Below are 21,639 nucleotides of genomic sequence, written 5' to 3'. Positions count from 1 at the left end.
CTTCTGGAAATAAGGAATTTGCTGAGGCCATCTTTTTCTTGAAGCTTCTAAACTTTATACAAGAATGAAGCTCTGATACCACTTGTTAGACAAGTGGCCTCAGATATCTTAAGAAGGGGGGTTGAATTAAGATATTCCAAACTACTTCCCCAATAAAAAAAACTATTTCACTTTTTATTCAAGTTATGAATTCCCTTAATGACAATCTTCTTAAATATTGATTCAAATAAAACAATTTGAATATGAATATGAAGCAATAATAAATAAAGGAGATTAAGGGAAGAGAAAGTGCAAAGTCAGATTTATACTGGTTCGGCCACACCCTTGTGCCTACGTCCAGTCCCCAAGAAACCCGCTTGAGAGTTCCACTATCTTGTAAATTCCTTTTACAAGTTCTAAACACACAAGGACAATCCTTCCTTTGTGTTTAGAATTCCTTTACAACAAGAGACCCACGGTCTCTTAATCCCTTAGAGAATGAGAAGAAGAAGAAGAATGAATCTCTCTAGAAAGAGATGGATTTTACAGATTAAGCACTCAAATAATTCCTTAATGAATTTCAATTGAATTGGCCAAGGAATCTTTAAGAGGATAAAACAATTTTGCTCTTTTAGAGAATTAACACTTGTTGTTCTAAAAAACTCTGAGCAATTTCGTGTTTAAGTCACATATATATAGACCATTGGTGGTCATGAATAAAGCCTTTGAAAAGTTGTGACTCTTAAAATTATTTTTCTGAAAATCCTGTCTGGTAATCGATTACAGTAATTGTGTAATCGATTACAGCTTTTAAAATTTGAATTAAAACGTTTACTAACTGCTGGTAATCGATTACCAAAATTGTGTAATCGATTTCACAGTCTAAAATTTCGAATTCAAATTTTAGTAGCTGTTATAAAATATATTTGGCCACTGGTAATCGATTACATCCTCTGGTAATCGATTACCAGAGAGTAAAACCTTTGTAAAACACTTTTTAACTTAAATTACTTGGCCAAACCTTTTGCTAATTCAATTAGGAATTCCCTTCCTAATATACTAGTGATCATCTTGATGCTGTGACTTGTAATCTTGAAGTATTGTCTTGAATTTAATCTTGAAAAGCCCATTTACATCAATTGCATCATATCATCATGATCATCATCAAAACATCAAAAGCAATTGCATCTACAATATTGACATGAAATGTTGAGGAATGTAGGGCCCAAATTCTATGGCTTCCCAGATATTTAGATCTATAGCCTTTATAAAAATTTAGATGCGGGTTTTCCAATAATGATAACCCACGCCATTAAAAATAGGAGGCCTATTTATATAATTCCCTTCAGGGAATAAATAGTTTGATGAGGCCATTATTCTTGAAGCTTCTAAACTTGATACAAGAATGAAGCTTTGATACCACTTGTTGGACAAGTGGCCTCAGTTATCTTAAGAATGGGGGGTTGAATTAAGATACAAAAACTATTCCCAATTAAAATTTAGCTCTCTTTTTGGATTAACACTGCACCCTTAATATGAATTACTCAAAAGACAATTCAAAATAAACTTTTTTAAAGCAAAAGATAAATAGCAATAAATAAAAGAAGATAGATAGGGAATAAAGAATGCAAACTCAGATTTTATACTAGTTCGGCCACGTCCTATGCCTACATTCAGTCCCCAAGCAACCCACTTGAGATATCAACTATCTTGTAGAAATCTTTTTACAAACTTTGAACCACACAGGGACACCCTTCCCTTGTGTTCAGATATCCTTACAACTTAAGAGACCCTCGATCTCTTAAACAGATCTCTTTGAATAAGAAGAAGAAGAATTTTCTCTATTTAAGAGAAGGATATTACAATTGAAGATCGATCAAGATTCCTTATTGAATTTGCAAGTATTTTGACCAAGGAATATTTTGAGAGTGATAAGACAATTTGGTTTTGAGAGGATAAGACTATGTTGTTCAAAAAAACTCTAAGGAATTTCATATCCCAAGTCACCTATTTATAGGCCTTTGATGGCCATTCAAAAACTTCTTGAACAGTTGTGACTCTTAGGAGTTATTTTTGAAAATTCCTTACTGGTAATCAATTACATAAATGTGGTAATCGATTACACAGTTAGTTTCTGAAGAGTTGTGACTCTTCAGACTTGAAATTTGAATTTTTTGTGTCTGGTAATCGATTACATAAATGATGTAATCGATTACAAGCTTTTAAAATTTAAATTCAATTTTCTAAAAGTTGTTACAAACAATTTAAACTTCTGGTAATCAATTACATACCTTGTGTAATCAATTATAGCCTTTTAAAATCAAATTCAAAATTTGTAAAACTGTTTCAGAATTCAATTTGGCCACTGGTAATCGATCAGAGAGAAAATATCATATTTTTGAAATCTCAAAAAGATTTTGTAAAATATCCTTTAGCCAAACCTGTGTAGCATCAATTAAGGAATCTTTCTAAGATCCTAGGAACTAAGTACATCGTTCTTCTTGAATTTCTGGATTCTTGACTTGAATTGCGCTCATCTTTGGCATCATCAAAACTTCACATCATATATGCTTCCACACTGGTAGCAACCAGAATTTCAACCTAGCAATCAAGAGTAGTGTTTATATTGCTTAAGGCTTAGATAGTTACAATTTATGTTTTTTTATGGTCAATTTTCTTTGATAATACAATTAAAGAGAGCTTAAGACTTATTTTGATTCACAAATCCAGCCACAACTCAGCACCACAACTTAGTTTCTTCATAGGCATCAAATAGGAAACTTAGAAAACAAGAAGTTCAACAACAAGACTACTTCTAGGAATTGATTTAGAACATGTTATGAACTAAATAACATGCATGAATTAGACCCAAAATTCAAATTATAGGCTAAAAATTGCAAGAATACATGAACTATGAATGTATATGTATGAAGGTTTTGATGACGCCAAGACAAAAGCAACACAAGTTTCATTTCAAGTCCAAATCAAGACCAAAAAATCAAAGATCAAGAAGAAAGCTAAGTCTTAGTTTATCTTTGTTAAAAGAGTCTCTTAGTGATTGCAAAGGTTTGGCCTCACAACATAGTTTTTAAATTGATTATAAAAAGGTTTTAAAATATTTTTAACATTTTCTGAAAAAGGCATTTTTCCACTGGTAATCCATTACCAGGCATTGTAATTCATTACGAGAAGCAAAATTATTTTTAAAATATTTTTAAGAAATTTTGAAATTTGAAAATTGAAATTTGAAATCTGTAATCGATTACCACTTGTATGTAATTGATTACCAATAACGAAACTACAAAATTTCAAATTGAAAAGTCATGAATCCTCATTATATAATTGTGTAATCGATTATCAAAGAGTTGTAATCGATTACCAGTGAGGAAATTTTAAAAGTTACTCTGAAAAGTCACATCCCTTCATAAGTTTTTGAAAAGCCACCAAGGGCCTATAAATATGTGACTTATCTACGGAAGTTTTTAGAGTTTTTCATAACCTTATTGTCTTATCCTCTCAAAAACAAATCATTGGCCAAACACTTGCAAATCAATTAAGGATTTTTCTAAGAACTTCATCTTGTATCTTCCACTCTAAAAGAGAGAAAAACATTTGTACTTTCTTTAAAGACTTATTGAGATCAAGAGGCTGTGTTGTCTCTTGAATTGTGAGTTTCCTGAACACAAGGGAAAGGGATCCCTCGGGTGTTCAGAAGTTGTAAAAAGGATTTTTACAAAGTTAGTGGAAATCTCAAGTGGGTTGCTTGAGGATTGGACGTAGGCACAGGAAGTAGTCAAACCAGGATAAACTGAGTTTGCATTCCTCTCTTCCCTATCTTGATTACTTTATCTTGCACACTTGAAGTATTATGTTGATATAACTTTCATCTTCATCTTCAATATTCTTAACATATAGATTTAAAAGGGGATTTAGAAGTTAATTAAACAAGAAACTTTTTAACTTAATTCACCCCCCCCCCCCTCTTAAATTATTGAGGCCACTTGTCCAACAAGTGGTATTAGAGCTTGATTCTTGTATAAAGTTTATAAACTTCAAGAATAATTATGGTCTCATCAAACTTCCTATTTCCTAAAGGAAACTCCATTAATAGGCCTTCTATATTTAATGGTGTGTGTTATCATTACTGAAAAACCTGTATGCAAATCTTCATAGAGGCTATAGATTTAAACATCTGGGAAGCTATTGAAATCGGTCCTTACATCCCTACAATGGTAGTAGGAAATGAAACTATAGAAAAACCTAGGGAACAATGGGATGAAGAGGAAAGAAGAAGAGTACAATATAACTTAAAGGCTAAAAATATATTTACCTCTACATTAGGAATGGATGAATACTTTAGAGTCTCAAATTGTAAGAATGCAAAAGAAATGTGGGATACATTACAAGTAACCCATGAAGGATCAATAGATTTTAAGAGATCTAGAATAAACACCCCAACACATGAATATGAACTTTTCATAATGAATCAAAATGAGACCATTCAAGATATGCAAAAGAGATTTACACATATAATTAATCATCTTGCATAATTAGGAAAGATATTTCCTAATGAGGATCTCATTAACAAAGTTCTAAGATGTTTAAGCAGGGAATGGCAACCAAAGGTAATTGCAATTGCAGAATCAAGAGATCTCACTAACATGTCTCTTGCAACTTTTTTTGTAAAGCTTCAGGAACACAAAATGGAACTTATGAGACTAAATCAACATGAAGAAAATGACAAGAAAAAGAAAGAAATTGCATTTAAAGCCTCATCTTCTATTCAAGAAGAAAGTGACAGAGAAGACTTGAATGAAATATAAGAAGATGATGATTTTAGTTTCTTCGTAAAGATATTCAACAAGTTTCTAAGGAACAAAGGAAATCAAAGAAGAACAAATTTCAATCCAAAGAAAAAAGGAGAAAACTCTCCTTCTGTTCCAAAGTGGTATGAATGTAATCAACCTGGACATCTAAGAGTTGATTGCCCTAGTTTCAAAAAAAGAATGGAGAAGTCTGACAAGAAAAAATTCAAAGACAAGAAAGCAAAGAAAGCTTGCATCACTTGGGAAGACAACGATATAGATTCATCGGGAGATTCAGAAAATGAAGTCGTGAATCTGAGTCTCATGGCCAAAAACTATGATAGCGAAGAAGAGGTAACATCTTCTAACAATAACCTATCTATTTCCTTTGATGAACTTCAAGATGCATTTCATGACTTGCATTAAGAATCAGTCAAACTTTCCAAACAAACTCGTTTCAGTTTCTAAGAAAACAATTTCAAATTTAGAAAAAGAAGTTATGAAATTAAATATAGAACTAGAAAATCTTAAAATTGAAGTCAAAACATTAAAACAAATTGATACAAATCAATCTTCTACCGTACAAGATATTGTTGGAAAAGTGACCTCAATAACTTAAGAGGGCGGTGAATTAAGTCTTACAAAATTTCCCACTAACAAACTTTTAACCCCCATTCAAATGATAGACTCAGAATGCAGAAGAAGAAGCAACAATCAATTTAATAATGTTCTTTAAACGTGCAAGACAAAATGGATTGCAATAAAATAAATAATATAAGGGATGAGAGAATTGCAAACTCGATTTATACTGGTTCGGCCACTTCCCGTGCCTACGTCCAGTCCTCAAGTAACCCACTTGAGATTTTCCACTATCTCTGTAAATCCTTTACAAACTTTGAACACACCTTGGGATCCCTCACCCTTGTGTTCAAGACTCTCACACTCCAAGAGACACACCGTCTCTTGATTACAACTGAGTTCAAGAGATGAATAGAAAGATTTCTCTCCTTTAGAGTAGATGATACAAATTGAAGATCCAAGATTAATTCTCAATATATTTGCAAGTGTTGGGCCAAGAGTTGTTTAGAGAGTGATGTAAGCTCCATTGGAGCTTGTAGGCCTAAGATCTTCTTCATCAATGGATTCCTTTGCTTCATGGAAGATGAATGGCATCAGAATGGAGTAGGAAGAGAGAGAGGAGACGCCACTTCAAGGAGAAGATGAGTCTAGAAGAAGCTCACCACCATAGGAGGCCATCGATAAGAGCTTGGAGGAAGAAGGAGATGAATGATGGGAGTGGAAGAGAAGAGCACAAAATTTTGTGCTCTAAAAGAGCTCTGAAATCTAAAGTTTAATATTCAAATGATCAAAGTTCCAAAAAATGCACACACATGACCTCTATTTATAGCCTAAGTGTCACACAAAATTGGAGGGAAATTTGAATTTCAATTCAAATTTCACTTGAATTTGAAATTGAATTTGTGGAGCCAAACTTTGGAGCCAAAATTTCACTAATTATGATTAGTGACTTTTAGTTATGGTTCAGCCCACTAATCCAAGATCAATTCCAAGATTCTCCACTAAGTGTGCTTAGGTGTCATGAGACATGTAAAGCATGAAGGACATGCACAAAGTGTGACTATATGATGTGGCAATGGGGTGTAGTAAACAAATGTTCACCTCCCCCTCTAAAATTTAATTGGATTGGGCTTCTACCAATTCAATTAAATTTATTTCCAACCAGACACATCAAATATTCACTTAGTGCATGTGAAATTACAAAACTACCCCTAATACAAAAACTAATCTAGGTGCCCTAAAATACAAGGGCTGAAAAATCCTATATTTCTAGGGTACTCTACATACATTATGGAGCCCTAAATATAAGGACCAAATATAATGACATCCTAATCTAATATGTACAAAGATAATTGGACCCAACCTTGGCCAATGGGCTCAGAAATCTACCTAGAGGTTCATGAGAACCCTAGGGCCTTCTTCAGCAGCTCTAGCCCAATCGTCTTGGAGCCTCTTGTTCATGGCTCTAGTGACTAGTCCTGATGCAATCCTACCCCGCAAGGGCATTGGATAGAAGGCTCCAAGTAGATTGGGCTGGAGATCCAAGGGAAGGCCCTAAGGTTCTCATGAGCCTTAGGGTAGATTTTGAGCCCATGGGCTAAGTATGAGCCCGCTTATCTTTGTAAATATTAGAATAGGTTTTTCCTTCATTTGGGCCTTGTATTTGTGCCATTATAGTAGTATAGGGTTTTAGCCTTGTATTTCGAGGCATTTTGAGTAGTCTTTGTAGTGGGGATTTTTTTTGTATTTTCATGTATTTTTGTCATGGGGGTGAGCTAAGCTATTATAGGGGGTGTGTAGCTAAGCTCTAGCTTCTCATCTCAAGGAGGTGAGCTTAGCTATTAGAGAGGTATGTGTAGCTAAGCTCTAGCTTCTTTAGGAATCTTCTTAAGGAAGCTTCTCAAGGAGGTGAGCTTAGTTATGAGAGGGGTATGTGTAGCTAAGCTCTAGCTTCTCAAGGAAGTTTTCTCAAAGAAGCTTCTCAAGGAAGTTTTCTCAAGAAAGCTTCTCAAGGAAGCTACCTAGTCTATAAATAGAAGCATGTGTAACACTTGTTGTAACTTTGATGAATGGGAGTCTTGTGAGACATAACTCAAAGTTCAACTTCTCTCCCTTTTTCTTCCTTCAATTTTGTGCTCCCCCCTCTCTCTTTCTCTCCCTCTTTCTTTTCCTTCATTGAAGCATCCTCTCCAAGCTTCTTATCCAAGGCTCATCTTGGTGGTGAAACTCTTTCTTCCATGGCTTATTCCCTAGTGGATGGCACCTCCTCTCACCTCTTCTCCTTTGTCTTCCGCTGCATCTCCATGGTGGAAAATCACCATTAAAGGACCTCATTGAAGCTCAAAGATCCAGCCTCCATAGAAGCCCCACAAGCAAGCTTCCATCAGGTCCCTTCCTAGGGAGGATAGCATCAGAGAGCATTTGATAATTAAGTTCTCTTAGAACATCTCTATCTTACTTTTCGAAGTCAGACACACATTATATAGACCCATTGTGCCTTTTCAAAATGGTTTGAAGAGATGTGTCTTTTCAAAAAGTTTTTCTGAAATTTTCTCACTAGTAATCGATTACAGGTTTCTGGTAATCGATTACACAGTTATATTTTGAAGGGTCATGACTTTTCAAAGTGTTTTCTGAAGTGTCGTTATTGGTAATCGATTACAAACATTTGGTAATCGATTACAAGATTCAATTCAAATTTCAAAACCTTTTTGAAAAGCCCATTTGCAAACTTGTCTCTGGTAATCAATTACAATGTCTGGTAATTGATTACCAGTGCCTTGAGTTTGTTGAAAATAATTGTTTGAGGCCAAAAACTGATCAACCAGTGAGATTCTTTTAACAAATAAACTAAGGCCTTATCTTTTTCTTGATCTTGTTTGCTTGTCCTTGAATTAATCTTGAAGCAATCTTTGTTTGATTATACTTTTGGCATCGTCTACTAAGTTTTAGTCAATTATGTGATAAAGGGTTTCTAGTATCATTTGACTCTCATAATTGTGTTATTGAAAATAAACATGATAAAAACATAAAACATATAGGCTATAGAACTAATAATGTATACATGATAAATTTCGATAAAACATCAAATCATGCTCAATATTTTTTTTAGTAAATATGATTATTCTTGGTTATGGCATAGAAGAATTGCTCATATAAACATGGACACACATGATTCTTGGTTATGGCATAGAAGAATTGCTCATATAAACATGGACACTAAGAGCTTGGAGGAAGAAGGAGATGAATGATGGGAGTGGAAGAGAAGAGCACGAAATTTTGTGCTCTAAAAGAGCTCTGAAATCTAAAGTTTAATATTCAAATGATCAAAGTTCCAAAAAATGCACACACATGACCTCTATTTATAGCCTAAGTGTCACACAGAATTGGAGGGAAATTTGAATTTCAATTCAAATTTCACTTGAATTTGAAATTGAATTTGTGGAGCCAAAATTTCACTAATTATGATTAGTGACTTTTAGTTATGGTTCAGCCGACTAATCCAAGATCAATTCCAAGATTCTCCACTAAGTGTGCTTAGGTGTCATGAGGCATGTAAAGCATGAAGGACATGCACAAAATGTGACTATATGATGTGGCAATGGGGTATGGTAAACAAATGCTCACCTGCCCCTCTAAAATTTAATTGGATTGAGCTTCTACCAATTCAATTAAATTTATTTCCAACCACACACATCAAATATTCACTTAGTGCATTGAAATTACAAAACTACCCCTAATACAAAAACTAGTCTGGGTGCCCTAAAATACAAGAGCTGAAAAATCCTATATTTCTAGGGTACCCTACCTACGTTATGGAGCCCTAAATACAAGGACCAAAATTAATGAAACCTTAATCTAATATGTACAAAGATAAGTGGGCTCATACTTAGCCTACGGGCCTGAAATCTACCCTAAGGCTCATGAGAACCCTAGGGCCTTCTCTTGCATCTTTGGCCCAATCTTCTTGGAGTCTTCTATCCAATGCCCTTGGGGGGTAGGATTGCATCATTTTTGGTCCCTCTAGAACTATGAGTTTTGGAGGAAATTACTATGCCCTTGTTATAGTTGATGATTATTAAAGATTCACATGGACATTATTTCTTACTCGCAAAAGTGATGCTTTTCATGCTTTTAAGAAACTTGCTAAACTCATTCAAAACAAGAAAAATCTTAACATTGTATCCATTAGGAGTGATCATGGAGGAGAATTTGAAAATAAATATTTTGAATTATTTTGTGATGAAAATGATATTGAGCATAATGTTTCTACACCTAGAACCCCTCAACAAAATGGAGTTGTTGAGAGGAAAAATAGGTCTTTAGAAGAAATGGCCAGAACTTTGCTAAATGATACAAATCTTCCTATGTATTTTTGGGTTGAAACTATTAATATTGCATGCTATATAATGAATAGAACTTTAATCAGACCTATCTTAAAGAAAACACCATATGAATTGTACAAAGGAAGAAAACCAAACATTTCTCATCTTCATGTGTTTTGGATGGAAGTGTTTTGTGTTAAACAATGGGAAAGACAACTTAGGTAAGTTTGATGCAAAATCAAATGAAGGTATATTCCTTAAATATTCCTCAAATAGTAAATCTTTTAGAATTTATAACAAAAGAACTATGATTATTGAAGAATCTATTTATGTTGTTTTTGATGAGACTAACCCTATCAGGTCAAGAAAGGAAATACTTGATGATATTAAAAATTCTTTAGAAGATATGCACATTCATAAGGAAGGGCACAAAGGCAAAGGAAATGGAAATAATGAAGACTCTCAAATCGATGAAACTAAAACAAGTACAATTACAGATCTTCCAAAAGAGTGAAGAACTTCAAGATATCATTCTCTTGATATTATCATCGGTGACATATCAAAAGGGGTAACAACTAGACACTCTCTCAAAGATGCATGCAATAATATGAATTTTGTTTCTTTAATTGAACCTAAAAACTTAAATGAAGCCATAATTGATGAACATTGGATCATTGCTATGCAAGAAGAGTTAAATCAATTTGAAAGAAATCAAGTCTAGGAATTAGTTGATAAACCTAATGATCATCTAGTTATAGGAACTAAATGGGTATTTAGAAACAAATTGGATGAACATGGAATAGTTATTAGAAACAAGGCTAGATTAGTGGCTAAAGGGTATAATCAAGAAGAAGGAATAGATTATGAAGAAACATATGCTCCAGTAGCCAGATTAGAAGCCATTAGAATGTTATTAGCCTTTGCTTCCATAATGGATTTTAAAATTTATCAACTGGATGTTAAAAGTTCTTTTTTAAATGGCTTCATCCAAGAAGAAGTTTATGTTGATCAACCTCCTGGTTTTGAAAACTCAGAAAAGCCCAATCATGTCTTTAAATTGAAAAAGGATCTATATGGTTTGAAACAAACCCTTAGGGCTTGGTATGAACGATTGAGCAAATTTGTTTTAGAAAAGGGATTTATAAGAGGAAAGGTTGATACCACACACTTTATCAAAATAAAATTGCATGATATTCTCTTGGTACAAATATATGTTGATAATATAATATTTGGGTCAACTAATGATTTTCTATGCAAAGAATTCTCTCAAGATAAGCAAAATGAATTTGAAATGTCCATAATGGGTGAGTTAAATTTCTTCCTTGGACTACAAATAAAGCAAACAAAGAATGGAATATTTATTAGTCAATCAAAATATTGCAAAAAACTAATTAATAGGTTTGGGATGGAAAATGCTAAACACATGGCCACTCCAATGAGCACTACTTGCTATTTGGATAAAGATGAAATCGGTCAATCAATAGACATAAAGAAATATAGAGGTATGATCGAATCTCTTCTTTATTTATCAGCAAGTAGACCTGATATAATGTTTAGTGTTTATATGTGTGCAAGATATCAAGCAAATCCCAAATAATCTCACCTTAGTGTCGTTAAAAGAATAATGAGATATTTGTTAGGCACTATAAATCTAAGGTTATGGTATCCTAAGAATTCCTCTTATAACTTAGTACGATACTCTCACTCTGATTTTGCTGGAAGCAAAACTGATAGAAAAAGTACTAGTGGCACTTGTCATTTCATTGGTTCTGCTCTAGTATCATGGCATAGTAAAAAGAAAAATAGTGTTGTCTTAACTACTGTAGAGGCAAAATATATTTCTGCTAAAAGTTGTTGTGCATAAATACTCTGGATGAAACAACAACTTTTTTATTATGGCTTGCTTGATCATATTCCCATTTGGTGTGATAACACGAGTGGAATCAATCTATCTAAAAATCCTATTTTACACTCTAGAACAAAGCATATTGAAATAAGGCATCATTTTTTGAGGGATCATGTTCAAAAAGGGGATTGTGTGTTAGAATTTGTTGACACAAAGAATTAGTTAGCTGATATCTTTACAAAACCACTTCCCAAAGAAAATTTCTTTGCTATTAGAAGAGAATTAGGACTCATAGACCCAATTAACTTAGATTCCTAACCACTTTGTTTGATTATAATGTTTTGATTGTTTATAATGATTGTTTTTAATGGTTGTTTTGCTTGTTTATGATGATTGATTACTTTGAATGTTTATAATAATTGCATTTGATGGTTGTTTTCGTGATTGTTCATACTCATAAATGTTTTTGATTGCTTATAATCACATATTTGTCCTGATTTCTAGCATTCATAAATGAACAAATGTATCTAGAATTCAATCAACAAAATCAAAATTCAACACAAACTTAGAACATAATGTGACAATTATTATGACTAAACATGATGCTAAGACAACATGAATGAAGTGATTTACACTTATATTTTTGAGTTTTTTTTTCTAATAAATATTTTGCAAGAAAATTGAGATCTAAAGGTTCAACACAAGAAGATTATGACTGAAAAATGATAGAACCTAAAATCAACACAAAAACATGATTCAAGAGTAGATCGATAAAACTTGAACCATAAAAATGCAAGAACAAGTGTATATCTAAGATTTAATCGATTTATTTTTTTGAATCTACTCTAGGCAACACCAAACCACAAGACAATGGAGGAGATACATGGAGAAGACAATGAAGAGCAAGGAATTAAAGTGAATTGACCGAACAAAAGATAGAGGAAGCAAAAGAACATCACCTAGATGATGATGCTCTGATACCACGTAATGTAGCTCCATGTAGAGCTTGTAGACCTTGGATCTTCTTCATCAATGGAGCCCTTTGCTTATTGAAGATCAATGGAAGCGGAATGGAGAATGAGGAAAGGTTTTGGAGATGCCACTTCAAGGAGAAGATGAGTCAAGAGCAAGCTCACCACCATAGGAAGCCATATATAAGAGCTTGAATGTAGGAGAAGATGGATGGAGGGAGAGGGAGAGAGGGGAATGGAATTTTGAGAGAGAGAAGAGGGGGAATGAGGTCTAAACTTTTGAAGTCTAATTTCTCAAATGATCAAAGTCTTCAAATGCACACACAAGGTCTCTATTTATAGCCTAAGTGTCACACAAAATTGGAGGAAATTTTGATTTTCTATTCGAATTTCACTTGAATTTGAATTTGAATTTATGGAGCCAAAATTTCACTAATTATGATTAGTGAATTTCAGCTATGGTTCATCCCAATAATCCAAGATCAAATCCAAGATTCTCCACTAAGTGTGCTTAGGTGTCATGAGGCTTGTAAAGCATGAAGAACATGCACAAAGTGTGACTATATGATGTGACAATGAGGTGTAGCAAGCAAATGCTCACCTCCCTCTTAGGATGGTCCGAAATTTAATTGGATTGGGCTTCTTCCAATTCAATTAAATTTCTCTCCCAACACACACACCTCAAATAGTGCACTAAATGCATGTGAAATTACAAAACTACCTCTAATACAAAAACTAGTCTAGGTGTCCTATAATGCAAGAGCTGAAAAATCTTACATTACTAGGGTACCCTAAACTTGTGGGGTACCCTCCTTACACTATGGAGTCCTAAGTACAAGGTCCAAAAAAATAATGAAACCCTAATCTAATATGTACAAAGATAAGTGGACTCATACTTAGCCCATGGGCCCAAAATCTACCCTAGAGATCATGAGAACCCTAAGGCTTTCTCTTGCATCCCTGGCCCAATCTTCCTGGAGTCTCCTAGCCATGGCTCTAGTGATGGGTTCCCTCCTTGGGATCGCTACCTAGGGGAAAAGGTTATGTTGAGGGTCACTAAGGAAGGTGATGTGACATCGATAATGTTTTGCTTCTTAATAATAATAATAAAATAAAATGAAAATAAATAAATAAATAAAAAATGACAAAACCGTAACAACCGGTGACATGTGATTGATTTAAAAAATATGATGATGTAGTCCAATTACAAGGAATGTGCTTAAAAAAGGGTATATGAGAATGTGACCTTAATATTTATCTTAATTTTATCCATAAGAATCAAAGATAGTGCTAGGGAATTTATAATAACTCACGCACTTTACTCAACCAATTAAGCTAAATCTCCTTGACCCTTAACATTCCTCTTTGAATTAAGGTTAAATTACCATGGAAGAGTGCTAGTTGTGGAAGCAAAGCTTTCCAAGATTATTTTGATGATGCCAAAGACTCAAGTCAAGAATCAAGAGTCAAACAAGTTTCAAGAATCAAAGAGTCGTTCAATCAAGAATCAAGATTCAAGTGAAGATTCAAGAGAAGACTCAAGATATGCAATAACTTCAAGAAAAGCATCAAGATAAGTATAAAAAGATTTTTTCAAAAGAGAAGATTGAATATCACAATTTTGTTCAAAATAATTTTTCAAAGAAAAATCTTTTACCAAGAGTTTTACTCTCTGGTATTCAATTACCGGAAGATAGTAATCGATTACCAGTAGTCAACATTCTTTTCAAACTGATGTACAAAGTAGTAATCCATGAGCATGTAATCAATTACCAATGTTTTAAAATGTTAGATTTCAAATTTCAAGAGTCACAACTTGTGATAAAATAGTTTCAAACTTGTCTAATTGATTACTAGTGTTTCCAAACATTTTGATTTTTAAATTTAAACATTAAGAGTCACATCTGTTGATGTGTAATCGATTACGCTACAATGGTAATCGATTACCAGTGACTTATTTTGAAAATTAAATTACCAAAAGTCACAATTCTTAAAGTGACTAGTTTTTGAAGATTTTTTAAAGAGTCACAGCTTTTAAAGTGACTAGTTTTAAAAAAGAGTCACAACTTTTAAAGTGACTAGTTTTAAAGAAATTGCCAAGAGTCACAAACTTTAACTTGAGTCATCAAATGACTATAAATATGTGACCATGCCACGAATTTCAAAGAGAGAACTTTCAGATTCCTTTCATTCAAAAAACTGATTTTCATTCAATTATTCTCAACATCTTTCTAAGAGTTTTTGTTCAATGCTTTCTTTGTCAAGAAAAGTTCATTGGTCAAAAACTTGTGTTATTCTTCTTCTTCTTCATTCCTTCTCCCTCTTGCCAAAAGAATTCAAAGAACTAACCGTCTAAGAATTCTTTTGATTCATTCCTTCTCCCTCTTGCCAAAAGAATTCTAAGAACTAACCGTCTGAGAATTTTATGTAAGAAACAGGTAGCTTCTTGGTTGTAATAGTGAACACAAGGGAGGGTACATCCTTTGTGGTTTGCTTCAAGTAGAGGGTACATCTACTTGGTTGTTCAAAAAGAACAAGGGAGAGTACATCCCTTGTGGATCTTTGCTTGTAAAGGATTTTACAAGGTTATTAGAAATCTCAAGAACCGTGGGTTGCTTGGGGACTAGACGTAGGCACAGGTTGTGGTCGAACCAGTATAAATCTTGTGTTTGCTTTCTTCTTCCCTACACTCTTTACTTTTTCGCTGTGCACTTTTTATTTTCGCTTTACTTTTGTTTAAGTTATTGTTTATGTTCTTTACTTTCTTATAACTTTGTAGTAAAGCTTAATTGAATCTAGTTATATTAAGAAGGATAATTTTTAATTAGTCAAAATACATTAATAATTAATTCAACCTCCCATTCTTAATTATTCCAAGACCACTTGATCCAACACTAGTAACACATTATTCTAATCATACTCTTTTTAATTGATTAAAATTTATTGAAAACTATAAAATTACAAGAGAATTATTAAATGTGATGTAAGAGCCACAAGATTATATCATTTTCAATAAATTTTAACTAATAAGATAGTGTAAAGTGTGCTAAAAGGAGTTTGTCAAAAAATACATTATTAACATTTCTCATTATTAGGATAATCTCTAAATTATTTGTGAATTTTAAAGGAGATATTTAGGCCATATTTTTAATTGAGTCCAAGATATTTTTATTTCTTTTTGGAATTGGATTTTGATGGCATGGAATTGTTAAAAAATGATTATCTATAATGATTTTAAAATTCTAAAAACTCAATTAAAAAATATACTGATTTAAGACTTAATATTTTTTATAGTTTAGAAATCATTTAAAAATTCTCAAAAAATTCAACATATAAATGAATTTTTTTGTTGGCAGAGATAAGTGAAAATTTTAACCTTGAATTAACATATGAAAATAAAATTTTATTATTACTTTATATTGTTGAGAAATAACTATTTTTTCTTTAAAAAAACTCCTGATAATTTCTTAATTAACACCCTTTGGGTTTTGCATATCGCGTCGGCAGTCCACAAACTTGGGACTCATAACAGCGTGACGCGTTGGCCTGTTGGGCGCAGTCATTATCTCTCTCAATTTTTTTCTTAAAGTGAGTGATTGGGTGGTGCTGAGTCAGGAAAGTGGCTGAGATTGGGTTTTGGTTTTGGTGTGATTCCAACAAATCCACGTTTGAGCCACACACACTTTGTCTTTCTGGCTTTGTTTTCTTTGTCCCATTCCTATCCCAAACTTTCTTGTGGCTCTGAGATTCAATTCCCCGTTTTGTTTTTTACTCTTTAGACTCTCCGCCACCTGAACATTACCCATCCATCTCATAGCACTCACCCCAGAAAAGCACCGTCACTTGTTCGTTTCAACGTTCTTCTATTGATACGTTAATGCTTTTTGATTCCTTTCAGATTTTTCTAACTAACTAACTATCTGTGAATCAAAGAAATTTCAGTGTACGTTTCGTCTGATTCTTTGGGATACTGCTTGAGCTCGGTAAGATTCTTGATTTATCACAAGCATTGGATTGATAATTGCTAGTAAGAAAATCTAAGTGCCATTCCTCATGATGCCTAAATGTGTGTTCTGGCTTCTTTTATTTATTTACAGTTAGATAGTCACTGAATTGTGTGTGTTCCATTCGCGGTTTTGAATTATGGTCCTCAGCGGTAATTATGGTTTGGGAAAATTCCTCAGCATTTGCTTTTTTTTTTTTGTAATTTTGGTGATGGTAATGCAATCCTAACAACAAATGTAACTGCAATTTAAAATCATGATTCCGTTGCTTTGTGCCACTATTGTTATGCAATTGTAGTTATTTTCAAGATTTTGTCTTGTGTCTAAGTATTTGTGGGATCTTTAGTGCTTTACCAATGAAAGTTTGGTCTAGTGAAAGAAACTAAACTAGTCTCTGGTAAAGTGACGCATCATAATTGGAAGAGGCACCTACATTTAATACCGTGTCTTGTACTGAATCATCTCCTACTAAGATATATCTAGGAAATAAAAAAAAAAAAAAAAGTTGTGGTGGGCTTAATAAGCAAGCTAAGCTTCAATTTTTTTCTCTTTTCTAAATATAGGATTTAGATAGGAGATATTGGTTGTGGTTGTGTAAAATAAGATCTGTTTTGCTTAAGCAAGTGAACATTTCACTGTTTTATAATCTATAAAGCCAAAAGAGAGTGGAAGGTGTCACCTTCTTTCTCCTTTCACAATCTGAACGACAAATTACTTTAATGAACTTTCAGATTCTTTTCTCCTTTAATGCTTGTGCATATATGGAAGATTAAGTTCTTGTTTGGGTTACCATTGGGAACTATTGAATATGAATTGAAAGTGTGCTAGGAGAAGCACCCTATTTGTATATCTATTAAGATAATTAGAACACAGTAGTAACAAATCCTATGATATTCCATGTATATCTATAATCTCAATCTTATCTTTCTTTAAGCTCTGTTTTGGTAAAATGAGCCTCGTTTGCCAATTGAAAGCTTTTTGTTTCTTATCCTGTATCTTTTCATTTGCTGATGGTAAAGCTTTTTGTTGTCTACATGGTTCATCTTGAAATAGTAATATTCTTAGACAGTCTGGATGATACATGTATTAGATGCATGCCTGGCTGGGTCAATTTAGTTATTTTCCTTGCAAAAGGAGAAGCTTGTGATTGCTCTTTATATCTGCGGTAGTGAAAAATCAATCTTATCTTTTCTGAAAATTTGTTGAAGCTTAATATATTTTGGTCTCCAGTTACATCATTAATTACCACCTCTCAAATGTGTTTTCGAGAATAACAATGGATGAATAGCAAAGCGAAATACTTGGTCTTTCATCACAACTTTTTCGAGCTATGACAGAGTATCCCCTTTCTGTGTTATTATTATTTCCAATATGGTGTGTGATGTTTCACTTTCTTGTTGGTACTAATCGTTCCCTGAAAAGAATTATTTTCCTTGAACATCTGACATATTTGTATGGGGATACTGGGATATGAAATTTTCAATAGGAAAACAATAGCACCAAGGGGTTGTGTCTATGAAAGAATAAACATCCTATTTGATCTGCTGCAAGACTAAACCTTAATTGATAAATTTTGGTTATGTCCAATATTCTTTAAATGTGCTGCTTTCTCAAGGATCATACCTTTTATTGGGATCTTCATATTACATCACTTCAAATGTTCATGTTTCATTGTCTAAATCCTATGTTTCCCACTTTTGCACTTTGGAATTTATGTTTAGCAGATGGGAGATGTGGCTAAGGACCTTGCAGCTGGGACTGTTGGAGGGGCAGCACAGTTGATATGTGGACACCCCTTTGACACCATCAAGGTCAAGCTCCAAAGCCAGCCTGCACCACTCCCTGGTCAGCTTCCCAAGTATTCAGGTGCATTTGATGCTGTCAAGCAGACAATAGCAGCTGAAGGACCAAGGGGTTTATACAAAGGCATGGGTGCTCCGCTTGCTACGGTAGCAGCCTTCAATGCTGTCCTGTTTACAGTGAGGGGACAAATGGAAACATTAGTGAGGTCCAATCCTGGTGCCCCCCTCACAGTGGATCAGCAGGTTGTTTGTGGGGCTGGAGCCGGAGTAGCTGTTTCCATTCTTGCTTGCCCAACTGAATTGATCAAATGCAGGTGTGATGGTGTTTTTCTTATCACTGTCCTTTAATCTCATTTTGTTCCTTTTCTTTCAGCTTCTACGGGTTTTTATTGGTTTTGGAATTTTTCATATTTTTTCCCTTTATAAAACTTGACATGGATTTTCCCCCGTTAGAAAGCACGTAAATAATTGTTCTTGACACCTCTCTTTTGTTTGTTTTGCTATAAAGCATCTCTCTTAGGTGCTTATCTTTAACAAACTTCATTACTTCTCTCAGTTGACTTAAACCATATTAAACCCAATGAATTCCAGCTACAGATTAGCCTTTATTAACTTTCGATGTTACTTGGACATCATCATAGGTTATCCAAATATTTGCTTAACTTTTTTGATTCATGGTGATTGTCATCAGGTTGCAAGCACAAAGTGCGCTTGCTGGCTCTGAAACAGCTACCGTGGCTGTTAAGTATGGAGGACCCATGGATGTGGCCAGGCATGTTCTCAAGTCAGAAGGGGGCATGAGAGGTCTTTTCAAGGGCTTGGTTCCCACTATGGGGCGTGAGATACCTGGAAATGCTATCATGTTTGGTGTATACGAAGCATTAAAGCAAAAGTTTGCAGGAGGCACTGATACTTCTGGGCTAAGTAGAGGTTCTCTGATTGTTGCCGGAGGCTTGGCTGGAGCTTCCTTCTGGTTCTTAGTTTACCCAACTGATGTTATTAAGAGTGTGATTCAAGTAGATGATCACAGAAACCCAAAATTTTCTGGTTCATTTGATGCATTCAGAAAGATTCGAGCTACAGAAGGGTTCAAAGGCTTGTATAAGGGTTTTGGTCCTGCAATGGCTCGAAGTGTTCCTGCAAATGCAGCATGTTTCTTGGCATATGAGATGACAAGATCAGCTCTGGGATGATTAATTCTTGTAACAGGCTTAATATCAAATTCTCATGTTTTCTTTTTCTTTTTGTTCACTAAACATTTTATTCCATCCATTTATATAACCGCACAAGCGCGTCTTCTTTATTGCTTCCGTCAAAGACTCATTCTTTCACAAGTAGTAATACAAACAACCTTATTAGATTCAGCCTGAGGGGCAAAGATTATATTGACTATATTCAGTAAAATTAACTAAAAATATAATTAAAATTAAAATGTTAGTTGATAGTTGAAAATAATTAAGTTAACTTATTAGTTTTTTTAATTAATTTTAAACTCTTGTAATTATATATTTTATAGAAAAATTATTTTAATTACATTTTTAGTGTCATTATTACATTTTTTTCATATCATGTATTCCACTATTAATATTATACTATATCTTAAAATATTTTTCATCAAGATTAAAATAAAATAAATAAAATATACACTTAAGTAGACATTATATTTTTATTATGTTAATTAGCGTAATATTTAAAATAAATCTAAAAAATAAAGAAAATAAAATAAATTTAACATTTATCATTATCAATTTTGTGAAGTATAATATTGAAATAATGAATTAAATATTATAAACAATATAATGGCTACTAAGTGAATGCCAAAATTATCCAATTGACATCATGTTGATTGGCTCTCCCTATTTAATTTTTTTAGGAAAAATAGTACTTAAATTTCCTAAACTTTGTTTGTATATATTTTTTTCTTCTTTTTCTCCTCTTGTCTTTTATTATTTGAACATTTTTAGTGTATGAATCCAATCACATCACGAAAATAAATCTTGGGAAACAAACTAAATATCGAGTTGTACTAGAGATATGTCAAAATTCTAGGATATTGACTACTTTCATATTGAGTTATAAACACTACTTTGTATTATAAATTCATGAAATTTCTTTGTGACATGTTAATAATTTGTAATCTTGGGTCCTTAAAAAATGTTTAGTTTTTTTTTATTTGTAGGAATGAAAGATAGGTACCAATGGGTATATAATAACTCATGCGCCATACTCAACCAACTTGAATAGACCTCTTGTTAAAAAAAATATTATCTTAATATTATAATAAATTATTGATATAATTAGTATTTTAGAACTTATGTATATTTCTTATGAAATTTGATATGCATATATGAATATTAGTTTTCATAATTGCCCCCTCCCAGTCCCCCTAACATTGAAGGATGAGTCCTCCCTTAATCACCAATACTATCATGTAAAGTGCCAGGAGAGCCCACCCAAAAGATTACTACATGAGCCTAAATTGCATGTAGTTTTACCATATGCAAATACACAACTAATCTTGGACGCTGAAGATCTTCATGAGAAGAGTTGCCCACAACAAAAAAAATTAATGGCTTTGGGAGGAATTGAACCCTCATTCATAAAAGATGATGAGAATTCCTTTTAAATCCTTAACTACTTATACTAACTTCCATTTTTTGCCAAAAAAAAACTCTCTTTAATCTTTGAACCTAGAATGTAAACGTACCCATGAACCCGTAAGGCAAAACATTTGTGATATACTTCCTCCATCTCTATTTATAAAGTTCATTGTTGGATGATGGACGATAAAGGTAGGGTAGACTTCTGTATTGACAATCCAATCTTCTATAATTTGGTGGAGCGTCTAGTCATGTAGAATGGAGCATCCAATCCTGTGGTTCATGTTATGTTGTAACTATTTTCTATTTATTTTTTTTTGTAACCGTTTTCAGTTAGACAGTTAGTTGTTGTCTCCTTTATAAGGAGCTTTGTATTCTGGGTTCAATGAGCTAGAAAGTACTTTGAAACCCTATTCTAAATTCTATTATCTTTAATAAATTTAACAATTTGTGTGATATATCTTCTCCTTTTATCACCTGAACTTCCCTATCTGAATAGAATTCCTTGAATCTTTCCCAACAAATTGCTATCTAGAGCTTCGGTTCAAGATCAATTCCACATTTATTACGTGGTAGATCAAGTCATCAGTGACCATCCATTCTATATTTTTATCTATTTATATTGTGTCTTCAAGATTATATTAAGAAGAAGGTCAACACAATCAAGAATGAAAAATTCACAGGGAAGAATAGACTCAACCTTTAGCGCATTAAGATACGAGCCTTGT

General features: G+C 33.4%; 1 protein-coding gene across 2 annotated transcripts; it reads left to right on the top strand.

Moving 5' to 3' along the window:
- The first annotated feature begins 16,036 nt into the window (after positions 1-16,036).
- LOC114414591 (mitochondrial carnitine/acylcarnitine carrier-like protein) lies at positions 16,037-19,622 on the top strand. Of its 2 annotated transcripts, none has more exons than XM_028378906.1 (3): positions 16,037-16,488; positions 18,231-18,625; positions 19,003-19,622. In XM_028378906.1, the coding sequence occupies exons 2-3, from the start codon at positions 18,234-18,236 to the stop codon at positions 19,502-19,504; spliced, it is 894 nt and encodes a 297-aa protein (XP_028234707.1). In that variant the 5' UTR covers positions 16,037-16,488; positions 18,231-18,233; the 3' UTR covers positions 19,505-19,622. The 2 variants fall into 2 exon arrangements, with proteins under 2 accessions (XP_028234707.1, XP_028234698.1); XM_028378897.1 differs by having other exon boundaries at positions 16,039-16,488; positions 18,234-18,625.
- The last annotated feature ends 2,017 nt before the right edge of the window (positions 19,623-21,639 follow it).

The sequence above is a fragment of the Glycine soja genome, chromosome 1 (assembly GCF_004193775.1).
Source record: "Glycine soja cultivar W05 chromosome 1, ASM419377v2, whole genome shotgun sequence".
Lineage (NCBI taxonomy): Eukaryota > Viridiplantae > Streptophyta > Magnoliopsida > Fabales > Fabaceae > Glycine > Glycine soja.
The sequence above is the reverse complement of the archived record's forward strand: the minus strand, read 5'-3'. Positions and strand labels throughout refer to the sequence as shown.